The sequence below is a fragment of the Mobula birostris genome, chromosome 8, assembly GCF_030028105.1.
Source record: "Mobula birostris isolate sMobBir1 chromosome 8, sMobBir1.hap1, whole genome shotgun sequence".
NCBI lineage: Eukaryota > Metazoa > Chordata > Chondrichthyes > Myliobatiformes > Myliobatidae > Mobula > Mobula birostris.
The window spans coordinates 63,005,786-63,025,424 of record NC_092377.1 but is presented as its reverse complement, the minus strand read 5'-3'; the positions used below and the strand labels follow the sequence as shown (position 1 = coordinate 63,025,424).

At 39.7% G+C, this 19,639-nt stretch overlaps 1 protein-coding gene across 11 annotated transcripts in view; it reads left to right on the top strand.

Annotated features, from left to right (window-relative positions):
• The window catches only part of pde10a (phosphodiesterase 10A), a 464,697-nt gene extending 453,575 nt beyond the window's left edge, over positions 1-11,122 (top strand). For all 11 annotated transcript variants that reach the window (XM_072265304.1, XM_072265305.1, XM_072265308.1 and 8 more), the window contains one exon: positions 7,590-11,122. In XM_072265304.1, the coding sequence (XP_072121405.1) occupies positions 7,590-7,698 (109 nt within the window). In that variant the 3' untranslated portion in view covers positions 7,699-11,122. The remainder of the gene's footprint in view (positions 1-7,589) is intronic.
• Positions 11,123-19,639: the final 8,517 nt, after the last annotated feature.

The following is a 19,639-nucleotide window of genomic DNA, read 5'->3' as shown; positions in this document are numbered from 1 at the left end:
TGAGGAGTGCTGTAGAACAAAGGAATCTGAGAATTTGGGTCCATAATTTATTGAAAATAGAGTCACAAGTAGATAGGGTAGTAAGGAAAGCTTTTGGCACATTGGCCTTCATAAATCAATGTACTGAATACAGGAGATAGGATGTTATGTTGAAGTTGATGAGGGAGTCGACGTTCCTCCCGATGAGGACTAATTTGAAGTATTGTGTACAGTTTTGGTCATCTGCCTACAGGAAAAATGTAAATAAGGTTGAAAGAGCGCAAAGAAAATTTATGAGGATGTTGCTGGGACTGGAGGGCCTGAGTTATGAGGAAAGATTAGGACTTTATTGCTTGGAATGTAGAAGATTGAGGGGAGATCTGATAGAGCTATACAAAATTATGAGGGATACAAATAGGGTAAATGCAAGTAGGCTTATTCCACTGAGGTTGGGTGGGACACAAGTAGAGGTTATGTGTTAAGGGTGAAAGGTGTAAAGTTTCAGGGGAACTTAAGGGGAAACTTCTTAAGTCAGAGGGTCGTGAGAGTGTGGAACAAGCTGCCAGCGCAAGTGGTACATGGGAACTCAAATTCAACATTTAAGTGAAGTTTGGATAGGTTCATGGTTAATAGGGGTATGGAAGGCTATGGTCAAGGTGCAAGTCGATGGGAGTTGGCAGTTTAATTGATTCAGCACAGACTAAATGGGCTGAAGGATCTGTTCCTGTGCTGTACTTTTCTATGATTCTGTGACTCTCCATATTTTATTTTGCAAATAATTGTATATTTTACTGAATATGTATTAATATATATGTTAATATTTGATGGCCTGAGACTCAACAAAGTCTAGAATTGGAATCATCTGTATATGTTGTAATGTAGTTCATTATGAACTATTTCTTCTTTTTCTTTTTTTTTTGGCATGTGTCTGCGTACGTGCGAGTCTGTGTGTGTGCATCTGTGATGATGCATGGCTTTTACAAGGCGCGGATAGAGAGACTGTGTGGTGTGCCACTCCTCACACAGGCACTTTCACAGTATTTTTACCTTTTATTTTACGAGGTCGAGTTGCGATCTTGACACTCAACCTAGCATGGATGGAAAGCGTACTCGGGAGTGGGCCCGACTAGTTTCGAACCTGGAAACCTCCGCTCTCGAGTTCGGCGCCAATGTCATTGCGCCACCAGCTGGCCCATTATGAACGATTTCATATGCATCCGGAGTAGACAACTTGGCTATCTGGAAATCCTGAGACTCAGTTGAATTTCTGATTGATAAATTAAGTAAATTTGGATGTCTGATTGGGTGTATTTGAATAGAAACGTAGAAAGCCTACAGCACAATACAGGCCCTATGGCCCACAATGCTGTGCCAAACGTACTTTAGAAATTACCTAAGGTTACATAGCCCTCTATTTTTCTAATCTCCATGTACCTATCCAAGCGTCTCTTAAAAGGCCCTATTGTATCCACCTCCACCACCGTCAGCCCATTCCACGCACTTACCACTCTCTGCATAAAAAAGCTTGCCCCTGATATCCCCTCTGTACCTACTTCCAAGCACCTTAAAACTGTGCCCACTCATGTTAGCCATTTCAACCGTGAGAAAAAGCCTCTATCCACATGATCAATACCTCTCATCATCTTATACACCTCTGTCAGGTCGCCTCTCATCCTCCGTTACTCCAAGGAGAAAAGGCCAAGTTCACTCAACCTATTCTCATAAGGCACGCTCCCCAATCCAGGCAACATCTTTGTATATCTCCTCTGCACCCTTTCTATAGTATCCACATCCTTCCTGTAGTGAGTTGACCAGAACTGAGCACAGTTCTCCAAATGGGGTCTGACCAGGATCCTATATAGCTGTAACATTACTTCTCAGCTCTTGAACTCAATCCCACTATTGATGAAGGCCAATACACAGTATGCTGCCTTAATCACAGTCAACTTGCACAGCAGCTTTGAGTGTCCTATGGATTCGGACCCCAAGATCCCTCTGATCCTCCGCACTGCCAAGAGTCTTACCATTAATACTATATTCTGCCATCATATTTGACCTACCAAAATGAACCACCTCTCACTTATCTGGGTTGAACTCCATCTGCCACTTCTCAGCCCAGTTTCACATCCTATCAATGTCCTGCTATAACCTCTAACAGCCCTCCACACTATCCACAACACCCCCAACCTTTGTGTCATTAATAAATTTACTAACCCATCCCCCCACTTCCTCATCCAGGTCATTTTTAAAACAATGAAGATAAGGGGTCCCAGAACAGATCCCTGAGACACACCACTGGTCACTGACCTCCATGCAGAATATGACCCGTCTACAACCACTCTTTTCCTTCTGTGGGCAAACCAATTCTGGATCCATAAAGCAATGTGCCCTTGGATCCTATGCCTCCTTACTTTCTCAATAAGCCTTGCATGGGGTACCTTATCAAATGCCTTGCTGAAATCCATATACACTACATCTACTGCTCTACCTTCATCAATGTGTTTAGTCGCATCCTCAAAAAACTCAATCAGGCTCATAATGCACGATTTGCCTTTGACAAAGCCATGCTGATTATTCCTAATCATATTATGCCTCTCCAAATGTTCATAAATCCTACCTGTCAGGATCTTCTCCATCAACTTACCAACCACTGAAGTAAGACTCACTGGTCTGTGATTTCCTGGGCCATCTCTACTCCCTTTCTTGAATAAGGGAACAACATCTGCAACCCTCCAATCCTCTGGAACCCCTTCTGTCCCCACTGATAATGTAAAGATCATTTCCAGAGGCTCAGCAATCTCCTCCCTTGCCTCCCACAGTAGCCTGGGGTATATCTCATCTGGTCCCGGTGACTTATCCAACTTGATGCTTTCCAAATGCTCCAGCACATTGTCTTTCTTAATGTCCATATGTTCAAGCTTTTCAGTCCGCTGTAAGTCATCCCTACAATCGCCAAGATCCTTTTCCGTAGTGAATACTGAAGCAAAGTATTCATTAAGTATCTCCGTTACTTCCTGCAGTTCCATACACACTTTTCCATTGTCACACTTGATTGGTCCTATTCTCTCAATTTCAATTTCAATCTATTCAAACTATGCAGTTCCTCATATTTTAATTGAGACATAAAGTACATTAACAATTTTGAGACTGTAAGATAGTTTCCACTAAAATGAGTGTATTATGTTTAAACAATGTTGTTGTAAATACTGTTATCTATATACTACTAAAACTCTCATGCTCTGTCTGTCTATCTGTTTGTGACCTCCAACTAGTGCAAATGGTGCATTACAGCGGCACTTTTTTTGGCTGAATCGAATTAAAATACACTAACTTACAGAATGCAGGCAAAGTTCAGGGTTATATATTTGTATAAAATTGCTCATTCGCCAAAAATCAACAGGCTGGCTTTCACCCGAGAGCCGATGGACCATCATGGATATTGGGATGCGACAGCCCAACGCATGCGCATGGCCAGCCTTAGTAGCGACACCTACCGGAGCAAAAGGGCAAGGCAGCTCTATTTCGAGGGGTCACATTCTGCTCATCACCATCAATCAGCATGTGCAGGATTGGGACAGATCAAACTGAGACCTATCAATAAGAGATAATTAAATTTTATTGTAATGACATACTTCCAGACACTCATAAAACCCTTTGCTGCAGTCAAAGGACAGTGATGACTATATCACGTCCATTTAGGAGAGTGCCAACCACATCATCAAGAATAATCAGCATCCCTTGATGTTATCTTCTGTCCAGCATTAGGGTAAAAACAAATGCTCAGCCTAATTATGCCACATGGAAAGGGAAGGGGGACATTATGGTCAAGATATGATGCCAAACATTGTCGGGAAGCGGCAAGGAGAGGGAGAGAACAAGAATCGGGTGAGGCCGGGGCCGCACGACTCCAGGACCAGAGAGTCAGGACAAAAAAAGATGAGAGAAGAAGAGACAGAGGAGGAGAGGCATGCACGTCTCCAGGATCAGAGACAAACAACAACAGCAGAAGAGCTGGAGAGACGGGGGATGAAAGGGCTGCACGTCTCCAGAATAACAAAAATGGGCACAGGAGGAGGAGAGAGAAATTCACATCTCCAGGATCAGAGACAAAGAACAAACAAAAGAAGAGATGAAAAGACAGGGGATGAAAGGACTGCACGTCTCCAGAATGATAACGAGAGGCACGAGGGTGGCAGATAAACCAGAAATGATACCATCAAAAGTGTCCTTTGTTAAATGAGGAGGAGCTATATTTGCTTTGCTATGCATCGTTCTTCTTTAATAAACTGAGGTTTTCTACTTCAGTTTCCAAAGCAAAGCGATACCAGTAGCATTCAGGAAAATTTAATGTTCATTCTGGTCACATCAGACTGCACTACCCTTCTCTCAAAGGGTGCCCCAACGGGTCACCCTGTTGTCTTGTTGTAAATAAAAATGAGCCACACCGGACTAGATAAAAGAATATACTGCAATTTACAATGTATACAAAGTTTATTAATTTTATCCAATGATCACTCAATATCTAATCTGAAGTTACTGAACATATGGATATATTTATTTAACAAAGTGTATTGTGCTATCAATTTGAAATAGCATGTCCATTAGACCATCCTGTACAATGTGTATACAGTAAAGGAGTCCACAATGACCTTGTAAAAGTAATATTTATTGTAAGTAGGTTTTGCATGTCAGATAATGAGTTCTACTGTTGATGATGAGGTCTTAATTTCCAAATATATATGGAATTAGTCATTCATTTGCATAACCTTGTGTCAAAATCACGATCAGTTTGATTCAAACTATTTCTTTACACTGTAAAATGAAGCTTCTCAGACACATCACAACTGCACCAGAAGTATTTCTTTGGGCATCTTTGTTTTTTCGTCATGTTTTATTGGATTGCTAATTTTCTTTTCCTCTAGAAGATTAGGCACGAAGCTTGACAAAACTTAATGAATTGCAGAGTTTAGATTTCTAAATTAGAATTTGGTGAGAATGAGAACAAGTTTACAGAAATAATACTAAGATTATAAAGAAATAGATAGTATAACTAATTCGAACTTGGGATGAAGGTAAAATTGGACGTATGAAGGATGCCTAGGGATCCTAATTTTTTTCTGATACGTCTGTGTAATTTCTGGGTGTCTGAGCTTTAGAAGTTGCTGAAGTTGCTGTAGAACAAGCAGGGTGGGGATAATTTCCAGAACATGGTTACCCCACTGCTATGGAAGGTTCAAAGAAAAAGCACAGGGGTGACATCTGGCAGACTAAATGACAGCTGATACAGGTTGCTTGCAGAATGAAGATAAATCTGGTGATGATAGGATGTGGCACAGTCAGAATCAGGTTTAATATCACTGCCATATGTCATGAAATTTGTTTTTTGGCAGTAGTACATTGCAATGCATGATTTAAAAAAGCTATAAATTACAATAAGACATATATTATAAAAAATAAACTAAATAACATGCAAAAAAGGGAAATAAAAGAAATACTGAGGTCATGTTGGTGGTTTCATTGTCCATCCAGAAATCTGATGGCAGAGGGGAAGTGTTTTTGGTGATATACCAATTCGCCTCAAACTCCTAATGAAGTATAGCCACTGCCATGACTTCTTTGTAATTACATCAATATGTTGGGCCCAGGATAGATCCTCAGAGATGTTGACTCCCTTTCCACTTCTGATCCTTTGATAAGTACTGGTGTGTGTTCCCTCGATTTCCCCTTCCTCAAGTCCACAATCAATTCCTTGATCTTACTGACATTGAATGCAGGGTTGTTGCATTCTTATATGCAACACCACTCAACCAGCTCATCTATCTCACTCCTGTACACGTCCTCATCACTGTCTAAAATTCTGCCAACGGTTGTTGTGTTGTCAGCAAATTTATAGATGGCATTTGAGTTGTGCCGAGCCACACAATTATGGGCGCAGAGAAAGTAGAGCAGTGGTCAAAGCACATGTCCTTGAGGTGCACTAATGTTAGTGAGTACTAACAGTGGTCCTTTGGTGATCCAGTTTCGGAGGGAGGTAGAGTCCCGGGTGTTGGAGCTTGTTGATTAGCACTGAGGGTACAATTGTGTTGAATGGTTAGCTGTCATCAATAAACAGTAGCCGGACATTGGTATTACTGTTGTTCAAGTGACTGGAGGCTGTGTGGAGAGCTAGTGAGGACTGGTGTGTTTTCCGTCGATTTCCACTTTCCTGAACCTCACAATATAAGGTCATCATGATATTGTGGTAATGATTGGAGACATAGTTCAAACATAGTAAGGATTCAGATCTATTATTTTTGACTACAGGGTATTCAAAAAATACCTAGTACTGTGCAAAGGTTTTAAGCACTTGTAAAAAAAAATCTGTAAAGCCAAGATGCTTTCAAAAATAATGAATTAAAAAGCTTGCAAGAATCAAAAATACTATAAAGAGCTGTAAATAGTGGAAAAAAACTAAATCAAATCAATATTTGGTGTGACCACCCTTTGCACCTCTCGAATGCACTATCATGCAGTTTTAAAAGAAAATCGGCTGGTAGGTTGGTCCAAGCTTCTTGAAGTACTTGCTATGGTTCTTCTGCAGACATTGGCTGCCTTGCATGTTTCTCTGACTCCATATAATCCTCGACAGCTTGAAGATGTTGAGGTCAGGGCTCTGTGGAGGCTATACCATCTGAAACCATATAAAAATCTAGCATGCAAAAGACTTTTGCACAGTACTGTAGGAAAAGAGAAAAAGGTATATTTTATGGCTGGACATTTGGGAAATTTCAATCACAATATTACTGGTTTGTTCTAGTTACTGGAAATGATAGTGGATAAAACATACATAATCTCTCAAACGATTAACTGTTTTCTCTGTTTCTCTTACTAATTCGTTTAAACATAACACTTTCAAAGAAAAGTTTGAGTTCAAACAGACACATTTCCACTAGAGCAAGGGTTCCCAACCTGGGATCCACAGACTCCTTGGTTAATAGTAGGGGTCCATGGCATTAAAAGGGTTGGGAACCTCTGCACTAGAGGGTCAACAGAGAAGTTAGTGAGAAATGTAAAGAATTGGGACTGAGCCATGATCTCAACATCATCGAGCTATCTAGAAAAGAAAAAGCTTGAGGTTCTTAAAACCCTACTGGGTTTTGAGTAAATGAGAAAAACTTTATCCAATTGTATAAGCGTTTGTAACCAGAAGATACCTGATTAAAGATAATTAGCAACAGTTATCATCTGCGATGTAAATTATAGAGAAAGTAAGAAAATAAGACCAAATAGATAACTCTTAGAAATAATCGATATGGTGGTCTTAAAGACCTCTTCCTGTGATATGTTTTCATTGTGTAATACTTTTCTGTACACTGAATGTATTGATTATGTTAGATATTGGTTTAAGAGAATCTTTTACTATATTCAAAAGTAAGGGTCTTATATTTTATCCTGAAAACACATTTGCTGTAGGTTCTTTGTCCCATAACTGTTTGCAAGAAGAGAGGTAGAATACATTCCAGTGGAGTGGCACCATCTGTTGATGAATACATTTTTAAAAATTATTGAATTTTAATTCTGTTCGAGAAGAAAAGAATTCTAAAATTATCAATTCTATTTCTGGTTTCCAGAGAGAATCTTGCTCAATGGGAGAAGATAGTACAATCAAGAGATGCCTTAGGAACAACTCGAAACCAAAAGTCTCCTTTGAAGAACAGCCCTGTGAAAATTGAGAACTAATGGGACCAGTACTCTGAAATGAATGCTCCACCATTGCGTATGGCTCTGAATAGAAGAAGAGCCTGTAACTGTTGTTGATACAGTGACATTACCTCATGAATCCATGACAACATAACTCCCTTTCTAGTTGATTACACTGGACATTTGGAAATTTAACATTTTGTAAGGCATCAGATGTGGCTGTTCTAGCAAATCTGTTGTGTTTGGAAAATAATATGATTTTTTAAAAAGAAAATATTGGCCCTTAACTATATATTGTATTGCTGTGGCCTTAATATACTTCTAAACAGGGAGGTACTTTCCATGCAATCATATGCTAGGTGTAGCATTTGCAGTGGTACTGAAATCATTATTTTCATTATAGGTAGTTTATATATCAGTATGAATGTTGGTAGGAGATATACAGAGTGTGTATGTGTAAATATATGTATATATACACACACAGTATATATATATATGTAGGATGTTGCATTGTAGTAGCCGTAGTCTGAGTGACAAATATTGTTCAATTATTACTTGAACTGATGACAGCATGTAACAGAAGTGCAAATTGCAAAAAAAAGACATCTTTCAGTCATCTTAGAATTATTTCCAACTTAGAACAGTAAAGGGAATTTGTAGTCAGATTTCTGTTGGGGCTGTAAATGAATGCAAGTCAATGGGATAAAGAATTTCTTTATAGGAAAGACAGAATGATGCACTGTTTTTCTCTTGTCCTGTAACAAGCTGGTTTAGACATTCATTTACTTCATTTGTTTGAGTAGTAGCTGTGATGAACAGGTTTTATGGTGAAGGTGCTCTAAATTGGATAAAATTCTGATAAACTTGACATTGATAATCTGAAATAACAACCCTAATATTTTCCCCATAACTAAACAGTGTATAATGATTAGCAGAAAGAACAAGACAACAGTAACTATTCAGTAAAAAGTTTGTCAAGGTCTCATGAAGATTGTAATTTCATTTTGTTTTTCCTTTTGATTTTTAAATGGGTGAAGTGAGTGAGAGATGAGAAGTGGGAATTTACCTGCTTACCAAATGTGGTAAATTTCCCACATTTCTTTCTTGAATTCTTGAATGCGGCCTTCTATATATTCGCAAGACCCGACGCAGACTGGTAGATTGTTTCGCTGAACACCTACACTCTGTCCACCAGAGAAAGCAGGATCTCCCAGTGGCCACACATTTTAATTCCACATCCCATTCCCATTCTGACATGTCTATCCACGGCCTCCTCTACTGTAAAGATGAAGCCACACTCAGGTTGGAGGAACAACACCTTATATTCCGTCTGGGTAGCCTCCAACCTGATGGCATGAACATTGACTTCTCAAACTTCCACTAATGCCCCACCTCCCCCTCCTACCCCATCCGTTATTTATTTATTTATTTATTTACACACATTCTTTCTCTCTCTCTCTCTCCTTTTTCTCTCTCTGTCCCTCTCACTATACACCTTGCCCATCCTCTGGGCTTTCCCACCCCCCCCTTTTCTTTCTCCCTAGGCCTCCTGTCCCATGATCCTTTCATATCCCTTTTGCCAATCAACTGTCCAGCTCTTGGCTCCATCCCTCCCCCTCCTGTCTTCTCCTATCATTTCAGATCTCCCCTTCCCACTTTAAAATCTCTTACTAGCTCTTCTTTCAGTTAGTCCTGACAAAGGGTCTCGGCCCAAAACGTCGACTGTATCTCTTCCTAGAGATGCTGCCTGACCTGCTGCATTCACCAGCAACTTTTATGCGTGTTGCTTGAAATTCCAGCATCTGCAGATTTCCTTGTTTGTGTTTTTAAATTCTTGAATTTACAGGTTTGTAATACATTATATCATAGGACAGATGTCTTGATACAGAAAACACAGATTGACACTCATGGGTGTCCTACAGTGAACACTGACACATCAGCTGAATCAACATATTGCCACTGATAACTGTTGTTGAATTGAACTCCAGCCAGAAGAATCAATGCTGTTGTACCTTTCAGTAGTTCCTACTCCAGAGTAAGTAACTGGAGAAAAGTTTGGTATTTGGAAAAGGAAAACATGAAAATATCTGACAGGCACAAGGTAAGTAACGTATCTGACAACTAAGCAAACGAGCATATTAATGTGACAATGGTTGCACAGATTTTTTGCAGGAGCGAATAACCTTTTTTACTCCGTGAATCGCTCACCAAGTATTGTTCATTACCATACGTCACTTCTGAATAATGAAATTACTGAAAACCATTCAGTAACCAAAACTGAAATGAAAAATGAATCTTGCCTTTAAAGGTTTAGAAATAATTTGTGCAATGTAAGTTACACTATGAGTACCTCAGCAAATCTGTGGAGTAAGATTTCCAAGTAGCCAAAGCTGTGAAGCAAAGGCTTTAGGCATATACTGTCATGCTTTTTTGACTGAAGTGGGATGGGTGATTGCTAGAACATTCCCAATGATTGAAAAATATTGGTAATATGATTTTGCATTCTCATGCTACATTTGCTAGGCAAAAATAAATAATGCAGGGGAAGAGTAAATGGGAATTCTATCATGCATAACAGACCCCTTGTATAAATGTTTTTAATCCTTTCAATCTACTTCTACACATTGATTGTTCCACTTATAATATCTGAATGTTTAAAACTTCCAAAATTGAATTACCCAAATTGGCAAAACATTGAATGCATTTAACTTCATTTGCTTCCCTAATATCAATTATAAAACCATACTGTACCATAGAACTGATGGACCTTTTCAAGTAATTCTAATATTGCAGTATGTTGCACTAGTCTACTCAGAATGCTGTCAATCTTGTTGGCTCTAGTTTCTTCTGGAAGTTTCAAATCTATTTTTTGCACTCTTTTATTGTACTTAATGGAATGCTTTGTGTGCATGTAATATGTGCAAACAAACTGGAACTTCATAACATATTTCTTCTCATGCCTGCTGCCCAAGCAGCTTCAACGTCACCTGTAAATATAAGTAAATGCTGACTAATTGTCCTCTTTAGCTTTATTATAAAATGTAATGTTTCAGTGTAACAAATGTTAATATTTAGACAATTGTTTACTCCAAGTGATTTGGTTATGTACATTTACAATACAGAAACATAACAGTTATTGTAAATTAATTTGTACACAGTATAGTATGTTGGTTCAAAAAGTCCAAAGTTTTGGATGGGCTTTTCTGTTAGAAGTATTTCCAGAGTAGATACATGTTGACTAGTAACAGGACATACTCTGAAGAAGTGAAAATGGTAAAAACTGCAAGTGCAATAATTTTGAGGTGTCTTAACTTCCAGTTTATAAATTATAAATATTGTACATGTTCTGTAAGTTTTCTTGTCTCTTCATTTGCAGTCTTTGTATTAAAAAACCTATACTCTTTATGTTTGTACAATGGAGTATTTCAAGTCATTTATTACACTACTGATTATTTATAAATAAATGCTCAAACCAAACACTCAGAATAAGAAAGTATCAGTTTTTTTCCACAAGTATACCATGTAATTGATGTACACTGTTGAAATACATAGGAAATACTCATAATTAGTTTTCAATAGGATGGATAACTGACCTGTACTTCATTAAATGAGAGCTCTTTAGCAATCCAGCTTAACCAATTATAGCACAACAGGATTTTGGTCACCCTTGGACCAGTACAAGTATTACCCATCCCTTTTTCACCTGCTTTAAATATTATTTCATTTCATCGGTCTATATTTGCACTAGTTTAACCTAGCTTGAAATAGTAAAGGGCTTTCACATATACTGAAGTAAAACTAAGATCATCTTTTGAGACTTACTACACCATGTTTCCTGTACACTTTTAAATTTACTAGGTTCACTGGAAAATTATTCTACCATGTAAAATCTAAAGAGATGTGTCAGATTAAAGGTGTATGTGTTTATATGTGTATTGGTGAGAGGGATGGGAGAGGAGGATTTAAGATCTGATGGTGCAGAAAAATTTGCTGGTCCAGCACCACTAAAGTCCCAAGTGTGTCAGATTTACAGAATTTTACTGAATAGACTTTAAAGTTAAACTGTAATGCATGCTGTATGCAATTTTAATGTACAATTTTAGGTGAGCAGCATTACGGTTTGTAACCCTTTATCCCTTGTGATATGCACTGATTGAATTGAACTTTTTGAGTAATTGATGTTTGGATGAGTGGATGTTACCATTTCTGGCCTTGTACCCATCAAAATCAGAATCAGATTTAATATCACTGACATATGCCATGAAATCTGTACATTGCAATACATAATAATAAACTTTAAATTACAATAAGAAATATATACAAAATAAGTGGTGCAAAAAGAGAGCAAAAAAGAAACAAAATAGTGGGCAACACACAAAATGCTGGAGGAACTCAGCAGGCCTGCTGAAAGGCCTTAGCCCAAAATGTCGACTGTACTCTTTTCCATAAGTGCTGCCTGGCCTGCTGAGTTCCTCCAGCATTTTGTGTATGTTGCTTGGATTTCCAGCATCTGCAGATTTGTAACAAAATAATGAGGTAGTGTTCATGGGTTCATTGTCCATTCAGAAATCTTATGGCGGAGGGGAAGAAGCTGTGTGGGTGTGTCATCAGACTCCTGTGCCTCCTTGATGATAGTAATGAGAAGAGGGCATTTCCTGGATGATGAGAGTCCTTAATAATGCATCGCCTTTGGAGATGTCCTTGATGCTGGGGAAGCTAGTGCTCAGGGTGGAGCTGGCTGAGTTTGGAACTGTTTTCAATCCTCTGCAGTGGCCTCTCCATACCTGATGGTGATGCAACCAGGTAGAATGCTCTCCATGGTACATCTACAGAAATTTAACACTGTCTTTGGTGACATACCAATTCTCCTCAAACTCCCAATGAAATATAGTCACTGCAGTGCCTTTTTAGTAATTGCATCAATATGTTGAGCCCAAGTTGGATCTTCAGAGATATTGACACCCAGGAACTTGAAAATGCTCACAAAGGCAGAAGATGTTTAGGACATAGATTTGGTGTTCATGCTTACCAATCATATTTTCTCTTTTTCAAAGGATCATGGGGATCCAAGTTGCCCCAACCACAAATTGTTCCAGCTGCTACCATCCAGAAAACAGTACCACAGCATTAAAACCAGGATCAACAGGCTCCGGGACAGCTTCTTCCACCAGGCCATCAGACTGATTAATTCACACTGACACAATTGTAGTTCTAAGCTATATTGACTGTGCTGTTGTATATCTTTACTGTACATACTATTTATCACAACTTACTATAATTTGCACATTGCACATTCAGATGGAGATGTTACGTAGATTTTTACTCCTTATGTATATGAAGGCTATAAGAAATAAAATCAATACAATAAATTAAGCTTCAGGAATGACAGCCAAATACAATGATTTACGATCTGCCATCCACACAACACATTCTCAAAAAGTTTACATTTATGCTGTTCAGGTCAACTGAACAATAAAGTAGAGTTGAAGACACAGACAACAGAAATTCTGCAGATGCTGGAAATTCAAGCAACACACATCAAAGTTGCTGGTGAACGCAGCAGGCCAGGCAGCATCTCTAGGAAGAGGTACAAAGGGTCTCTGATGAAGGGTCTCGGCCTGAAACGTCGACTGTACCTCTTCCTAGAGATGCTGCCTGGCCTGCTGCGTTCACCAGCAACGTTGAAGACACACATTAACTTTGTTCTATTTTTCAGTGCATAATCTATGAAGTTGTTTTTAATCAAGATCCAGAACTAAGAAAGATTGAGAGTAGACTCATGTCAAGACTTAAAGGGATATTACTGGGTTAAAATGTCATGAAAAAGATTGAAAAGGAAGATGAGAAGCTGAAGAAATAGTTGGCCTTCATTGCTAGAGAGAATGAATTTACGTCCCATGGAAAAGAAGTCCCAACCTATCCAGTCAATCCTTATAGTTCAGTCCCAACCCTGCAGTACCAGTAACATCCTTGTGAAGTTTTCTGCACATTTTAACTTATGACACCCTTCATCTTGCTGGATGACCAGTACTGTTTACAGTATTGCTCTAGCAGTTCCGATATAAAAGGCTCAGGAAAATTATAAAATTCAAGAAAGCACAGTAGCGCCTCTACTTCCTTAGAAGTTTGCGAACATTTGGCATAACATCTAAAACTTAGACAAACTTTTATAAATATCTAATGGTGAATATATTGACTGAGTGCACCATGGCCTCGTATAGAAACACCAATGCCCTGGAACAGAAAACCCTACAAAGAGTGGATATGGCTCAGTCCATTATGGCTAAAGCTCTTCTCAACATTGTGCACGTCTACACAGAGTGTTGTCACAGGAAAGCAATATCCATCATCATGGGAGCCCACCACCCAGGCCATGCTCTCTTCTCACTGCTGCCATCAGGGATAAGATACAGGAGCCTCAGGACGCACACCACCAAGTTCAGGAACCATTATTACCCCTCAACCATCAGGCTCTCAAACCAGAGAGGATAATTTTACTCAACTTCATTCACTCCGTCACCTATAGACTCACTTTCAAGGACTTTTCATCTCGTGTTCTCATTATTATTACTATTATTATTTAAAAATTATTTTGTATTTGCAGAGTATGTTGTCTTTTTAACCCTGGTTTTGTCCATCCTGTTGGGTGTAGTCTTTCATTGATTCTATTGCATTTCTTGGATTTACTGTGTGTACCCGTAAAAAAAAATTAATCTCAGGGTTGTATAGGGTGTCACATATTGTATGTAGTTTGATAATAAATTTACTTTGAATTTTAAAACTGCTTGCTGCCACAGTCCACAAAAATCCAAACAAGCTGACACAATACCCCCCATTCCCCTCCTCCTGACTCAATGTACACCTGTAAGGTGTCCAGCATGGTCTCAACAGCAATTAGGTCCCAATACAGGTACCATTGATGCTCCCCACAGAACACCCTAACAGCAAGGCTAGAGATAGAGCCTCATCTCTAATCAAAGTTGTCACGGCTTTGTAACAGTTTTTAAAGGCCTCCAACATTCAGAAACATTTAAAACCTATTAACTTAGATTAAAAGGATTGAAAACATTTAAAAATTAAAAAAATAAAACATTAACATAAAGTAAAATAAATGTGAACTTACTAAGTACAAGGCCAGAAATCCAAGGGCCACTGCTCCCACATCATGCCTGGCTGATACAGGATGGGAGAGGCAGATTCCCCAACATAATTCCACAATGATCAGGCTGTACCATGAGGCCTCTCGAAGTCCAGTACAAATGCAAAGTGACAAAGATTTGAAATGCAACATCTCCAATGCATAGCATTAGCCACTAAGGTAGACAGCAGCTGAAATTTGGCAGTTCCTTTCAGAACCACTCACCACAGCAGCCCAATTGCTCCAATATTTCTGACATCTGACTTTTAACAATAATAAAAGGAAAGTAGGATAATGATGGCTCTTACTTCCTGGACTAAAATGTTTTACACAACCATTTATAAGCAAATGAAAAACACGCAATAAGCAGAAAACCATTACTTAATGAAACCTTTCTTCTCCTCCTTTAACAAGCAATTATCTCTTGCTACAGCAGCCCCAAAGCTGTGTCCAATGATGATGGTCCATTCGTCATTGTAGTATTTTGTCCACAGATTTTTTTGCTATAATTGAATAGTCGACACAGGTTCAAAAATACATAATCCAATCAAATAAAAAGTAAGTGCAACACAATTTTGCAACCCACACTTAACTGGGTTCTGGCATGTTTTGAAGCAAATATTGAAAAACTTGAATCTGCAAATTTATCAAACATGTGACATGGAACACAAGCTGATTAAGCAATAGTATCTCTATCGATGAATAGTAATCAAGCATTCTCAATTGCTGCAGAAGATCTAGATAATAGATAGCACAGATTCTTATAATCAAATCTCTGAAGTTTCCTTGTAGGACCATAGGCAATTCATGCAAACATAATTAATGTTTTATAGATTTGTATTACTGTAGAAATAAGTGGAGGACTGCAGGCCAGGAGCCCAAAGAAACAGTCATTAATAAAGTATTCATATTGGGAAAACTAATGGGACTAAATGTTGATAAAGTTCTAATAGCTTGTATCCTATGATTTTGAATGAAGTGATTATAGAGATAGTGGATGCACTGATTAAAAAATTCCAGAGTTCACAACAGTTTCCACAGATTGGAAACAGGAAATGTAATTTAAGAAAGGAGGGAAATAAAGCGAGAGAACCTGGATCACTTAGCTTGCGTTTAGTAGTGGGAAATGCTGAAACCTATTATTCAGACAATGATAATGAGGAATTTGGTAAATAATAGATTAAGTCGTGAACATGAATTTATGAAGGGGGAATTGTATATGAAAAAGCTTTTTAGAGTTTTTCCTGAAGTATCCAAAGGAATAGATAAGAGTGAGCAGCTACTGCACATTCACAGTGGAATTTCAGAAGGCTATTTGAAAGAAACAAATTGAGTGTGGAAAGCAAGTCATAGAGTAAAACAGCACAGAAACATCCTTCACCTGAAATGTTCTCTGCCAAGTACAGCATTCTCTCTGCTAGTCCCAGTTGCCTGCATTCAGCCCATAACCTTGCAAGCCCTTTCCCTTCAAATGTCTATTCAAATGTCTCAAATGTTGCAATTATATCTCAACTACTTCCTCTGTCAGCTCATTCTAAGGACTGACTACCCACTGCATTAAGAAGTTACCTCTCAGCTTTCTTTTAAATCTTTCTCCTCTTTTTGTATCTGAGCTCACTAGTTTTGGACTCCCCAATCCTGGGGAAAAGACTATGACCATCCACCTTGCCCATTCCCCTCATGATTTTAAAAACTTCTGCAAGAACATTTCTCACTTTCTTACACTCCACGGACTAAAGATCCAGCATGGAAAACCTATCCCTGTAACTCGGACCCGCTAGTCCCGCAGCATCCCCATAGATTGCCTCTGCACCCTCTCCAGCTTGACAATGTCTTTCCTATAACAGAACGACCAAAAGTGTACACAGTACTCCAAGTGTGATCTCACCAAAGACTTATACTGTATAATTGCAACATTATGTCCTTACCCCTGAATGAAAGCCAGCATGCTTCAATGCCCTATCTACCTATGCACCCATACTCCAAGATCCCTTTGTTTCACTGCACTCATTAGTGCCCTGCCATTCACTGTTATAGGCCCTACCCTGGTCTGAATGTCCAAAATGTATCCCTTCACAAAATCCATTTGGCATTCCTTAGTCCATCTCCCCAACATTAAGATTTCTTTGCAATTCATGTAGCCTGCTTCACTACGAATAAGACCCTAATTTAGTATCAGCAAACTTACTAATTATGCTTGCACATTCATATCCAAGTCATTTACATAAATAACGAGTAACAGAGGTCCCAACTCTGACCCTCTAAGGCACCCTACAGTGGCAGACCTCCAGTCAGAGAACTGACCTTCAAACATTACCCTCAGCTTCTTATCATCAAGCCACTTCTAAATCCAACTCAGTAGCTTCCCCTGAATCCCATGCAACCTAATATTCCAGATCAGCCGACCATACAGAATCTTCTCAAAGGCCTTACTAATCTCCATAGGACAACATGTACTGCCCTATCTTCATCTATACCCTTTGTCACCTCTCCAAAAAATCTCAAAAAGGTTCATCAGACATGTCCACCCATGCACAAAATCATGCCGACTATTCATGATCAGGCCTCAACTCTCTAAGTGACGGTAGATCTTGTTCCCTAGCATTCCCTCCAGTAAACTCCCTACAATTGAATCACAAACACGAGAAAATCTGCAGATGCTGGAAATCCAAAGCACAGACAAAATGCTGGAGGAACTCAGCAGGCCAGGCAGCAGCTACGGAAAAGAGTAACAGTCAAAGTTTCAGACCAAGACCTTTCATCAAGAGACCATAAGACATAGGAGCAGAGTTAGGCCACCTGGCCCATCGAGTCTGCTCTGCCATTCAATCATGGCTGATCCTTTTTTTCCTCCTCCTCAACTCCAGTTCCCGGCCTTCTCCCCCTATTATCAGGACTGGGAAAAAGATGAGAAGTCAGAGTAAGAAGGTGGGGGGGGGGTGGGGGAGAGGAAGAAGTACAAGGTGGGAGGTGACAGGTGAAACTGGGAGGGGGAGGGGTGAAGTAATGAGTCGGGAATTTGATTGGTGAAAGAGATGAAGGGCTGGGGAAGGCGGAATCTGATAGGAGAGGGTAGAAGACCATGGAAGAAGGGAAAACGAGAGGAGCACCAGAGGAGGTGATGGGCAGGTAAGGAAATGAGGTGAAAGAGGGAAACAAGAATAGGAAATGGGGATGGTGAAGGTGGGGGGGGGGGTGAATGACCAGAAGTTTGAGAAATTGATGTTCATGCTATCAGGTTGGAGGCTAACCAGATGGAATGTAAGCTGTTGCTCCTCCAACCTGAGTGTGGCCTCATTGTGACAGTAGACCTAATCAAGATGGCACCTGCGTACAACACTTCTTTGGTTGAAATCTATGGATAGATCATAAAACCATCTTTTGGGGAAGGGGTTGATGTGCCTGATCCATTTTTTTTGTTTTTTTGTGTGCGAGAAGAGGGATTTGGGAGTCGATATGCCTGATCCATTTTGTTTGGTTTTTTTTGTGTAGGAAGAGGAAGTTGGGGGTCAATGTGTCTGATCCATTCTATTCTTTTTTTTTGTCCAGGAGGGATTTAGGGGTTGATGTCCCTGTTCCATTTTTGTTAGTTTTTCTTTTGCGGAGAGGTGGGATTTGGGGTTGATGATCATGCTGTCTTTCTTTTCTTTCTTGGTTTCATGGCTACCCAGAGAATTCAAGAATTTCAGAGTTGTATACTTTGATAATACATAAACATTTGAACCTGGAAATGGCCATGGACTGACATGTTGGAATGGGAAACGGAATTGAAATGGGTGGCTGCCAGGAGATCACATTTTTTCTGGTAGGTGCTCAGTGAAGTGGTCTCTCAATTGCAAGCAGAACAAGTGCCACACCTGCCTCTACACCTCTTCCCACACTACCATTCAGGGCCCCAAACAGTTCTTCCAGGTGAAATGACACTTCACCTGTGAATCTGTTGGAATCATCTGCTGTATCAGGTGCTCCTGGTGTGGCCTCCTGTATATTGGCGAGACCAGATGTAGATTGGAAGACCGTCTTGCCAAGTACCTATGCACACTACTCTTCCCTTTCTTCCATGGTCTTCTGTCCTCTTTGATCTGATTCCTCCTTCTCCAGCCCTCTATTTCTTTCATCAATTCCCCAGCTCTTCACTTCACTCCCTCTCCCATTTCACCTATCACTCGCCACCTTGTACTTCTTCCACCCATCCTCCTAACCTCTTGTTCTGACTTTTCCCCTTGTACTTATCTGCTTGATAGCTGGGATGTTGCTTTTGTTTGCCTGACAGTCATTTTCCCACTTCTTCTTGACATTGGGTGCTCTAATGTATAGTTTTGTCCTTCTTGTACGATGTTGCTCATCTTGTATATCTTTGCTCCAGCTATCTATTTCTTGTGATATAAACCCTTCCCTAAATTCCCTAAACACTGCCTCTTCTAAAGTGACCTTCAAATTACTTCATCAGTAGCCCAATTTCTCATAATTCTTTTTCATTCAGTATAGCACTAAGGTTGTCCATAAAACAAACGTTCCGATTTTATGATATCCAGAGATTTTTTTCTTCAGAAGGGAAGTGACGGGGATCGGGTGTCGTGTTTTTGCAACACCCGAGATTGACACCAGCCTCGTCCACCTCCTGTTCTAGTTGACAACCCCATTCCCCCGAGCTTCTAATTTTATTCCAACACCGGTCTCCCCATCCTTGAAGCTACCCCTCCCGCTGCTCCTTTTCATGCAGCCTCCCAAAACCATTGAGCTGGTAACCTCATATCCTTGCTACACCAACACCGTACCCCAAAATGTGGTAGTTTCAGTTCTTCCCGCCCACTTCCCCCGCCCGTGACGTGGCGTTAGCCG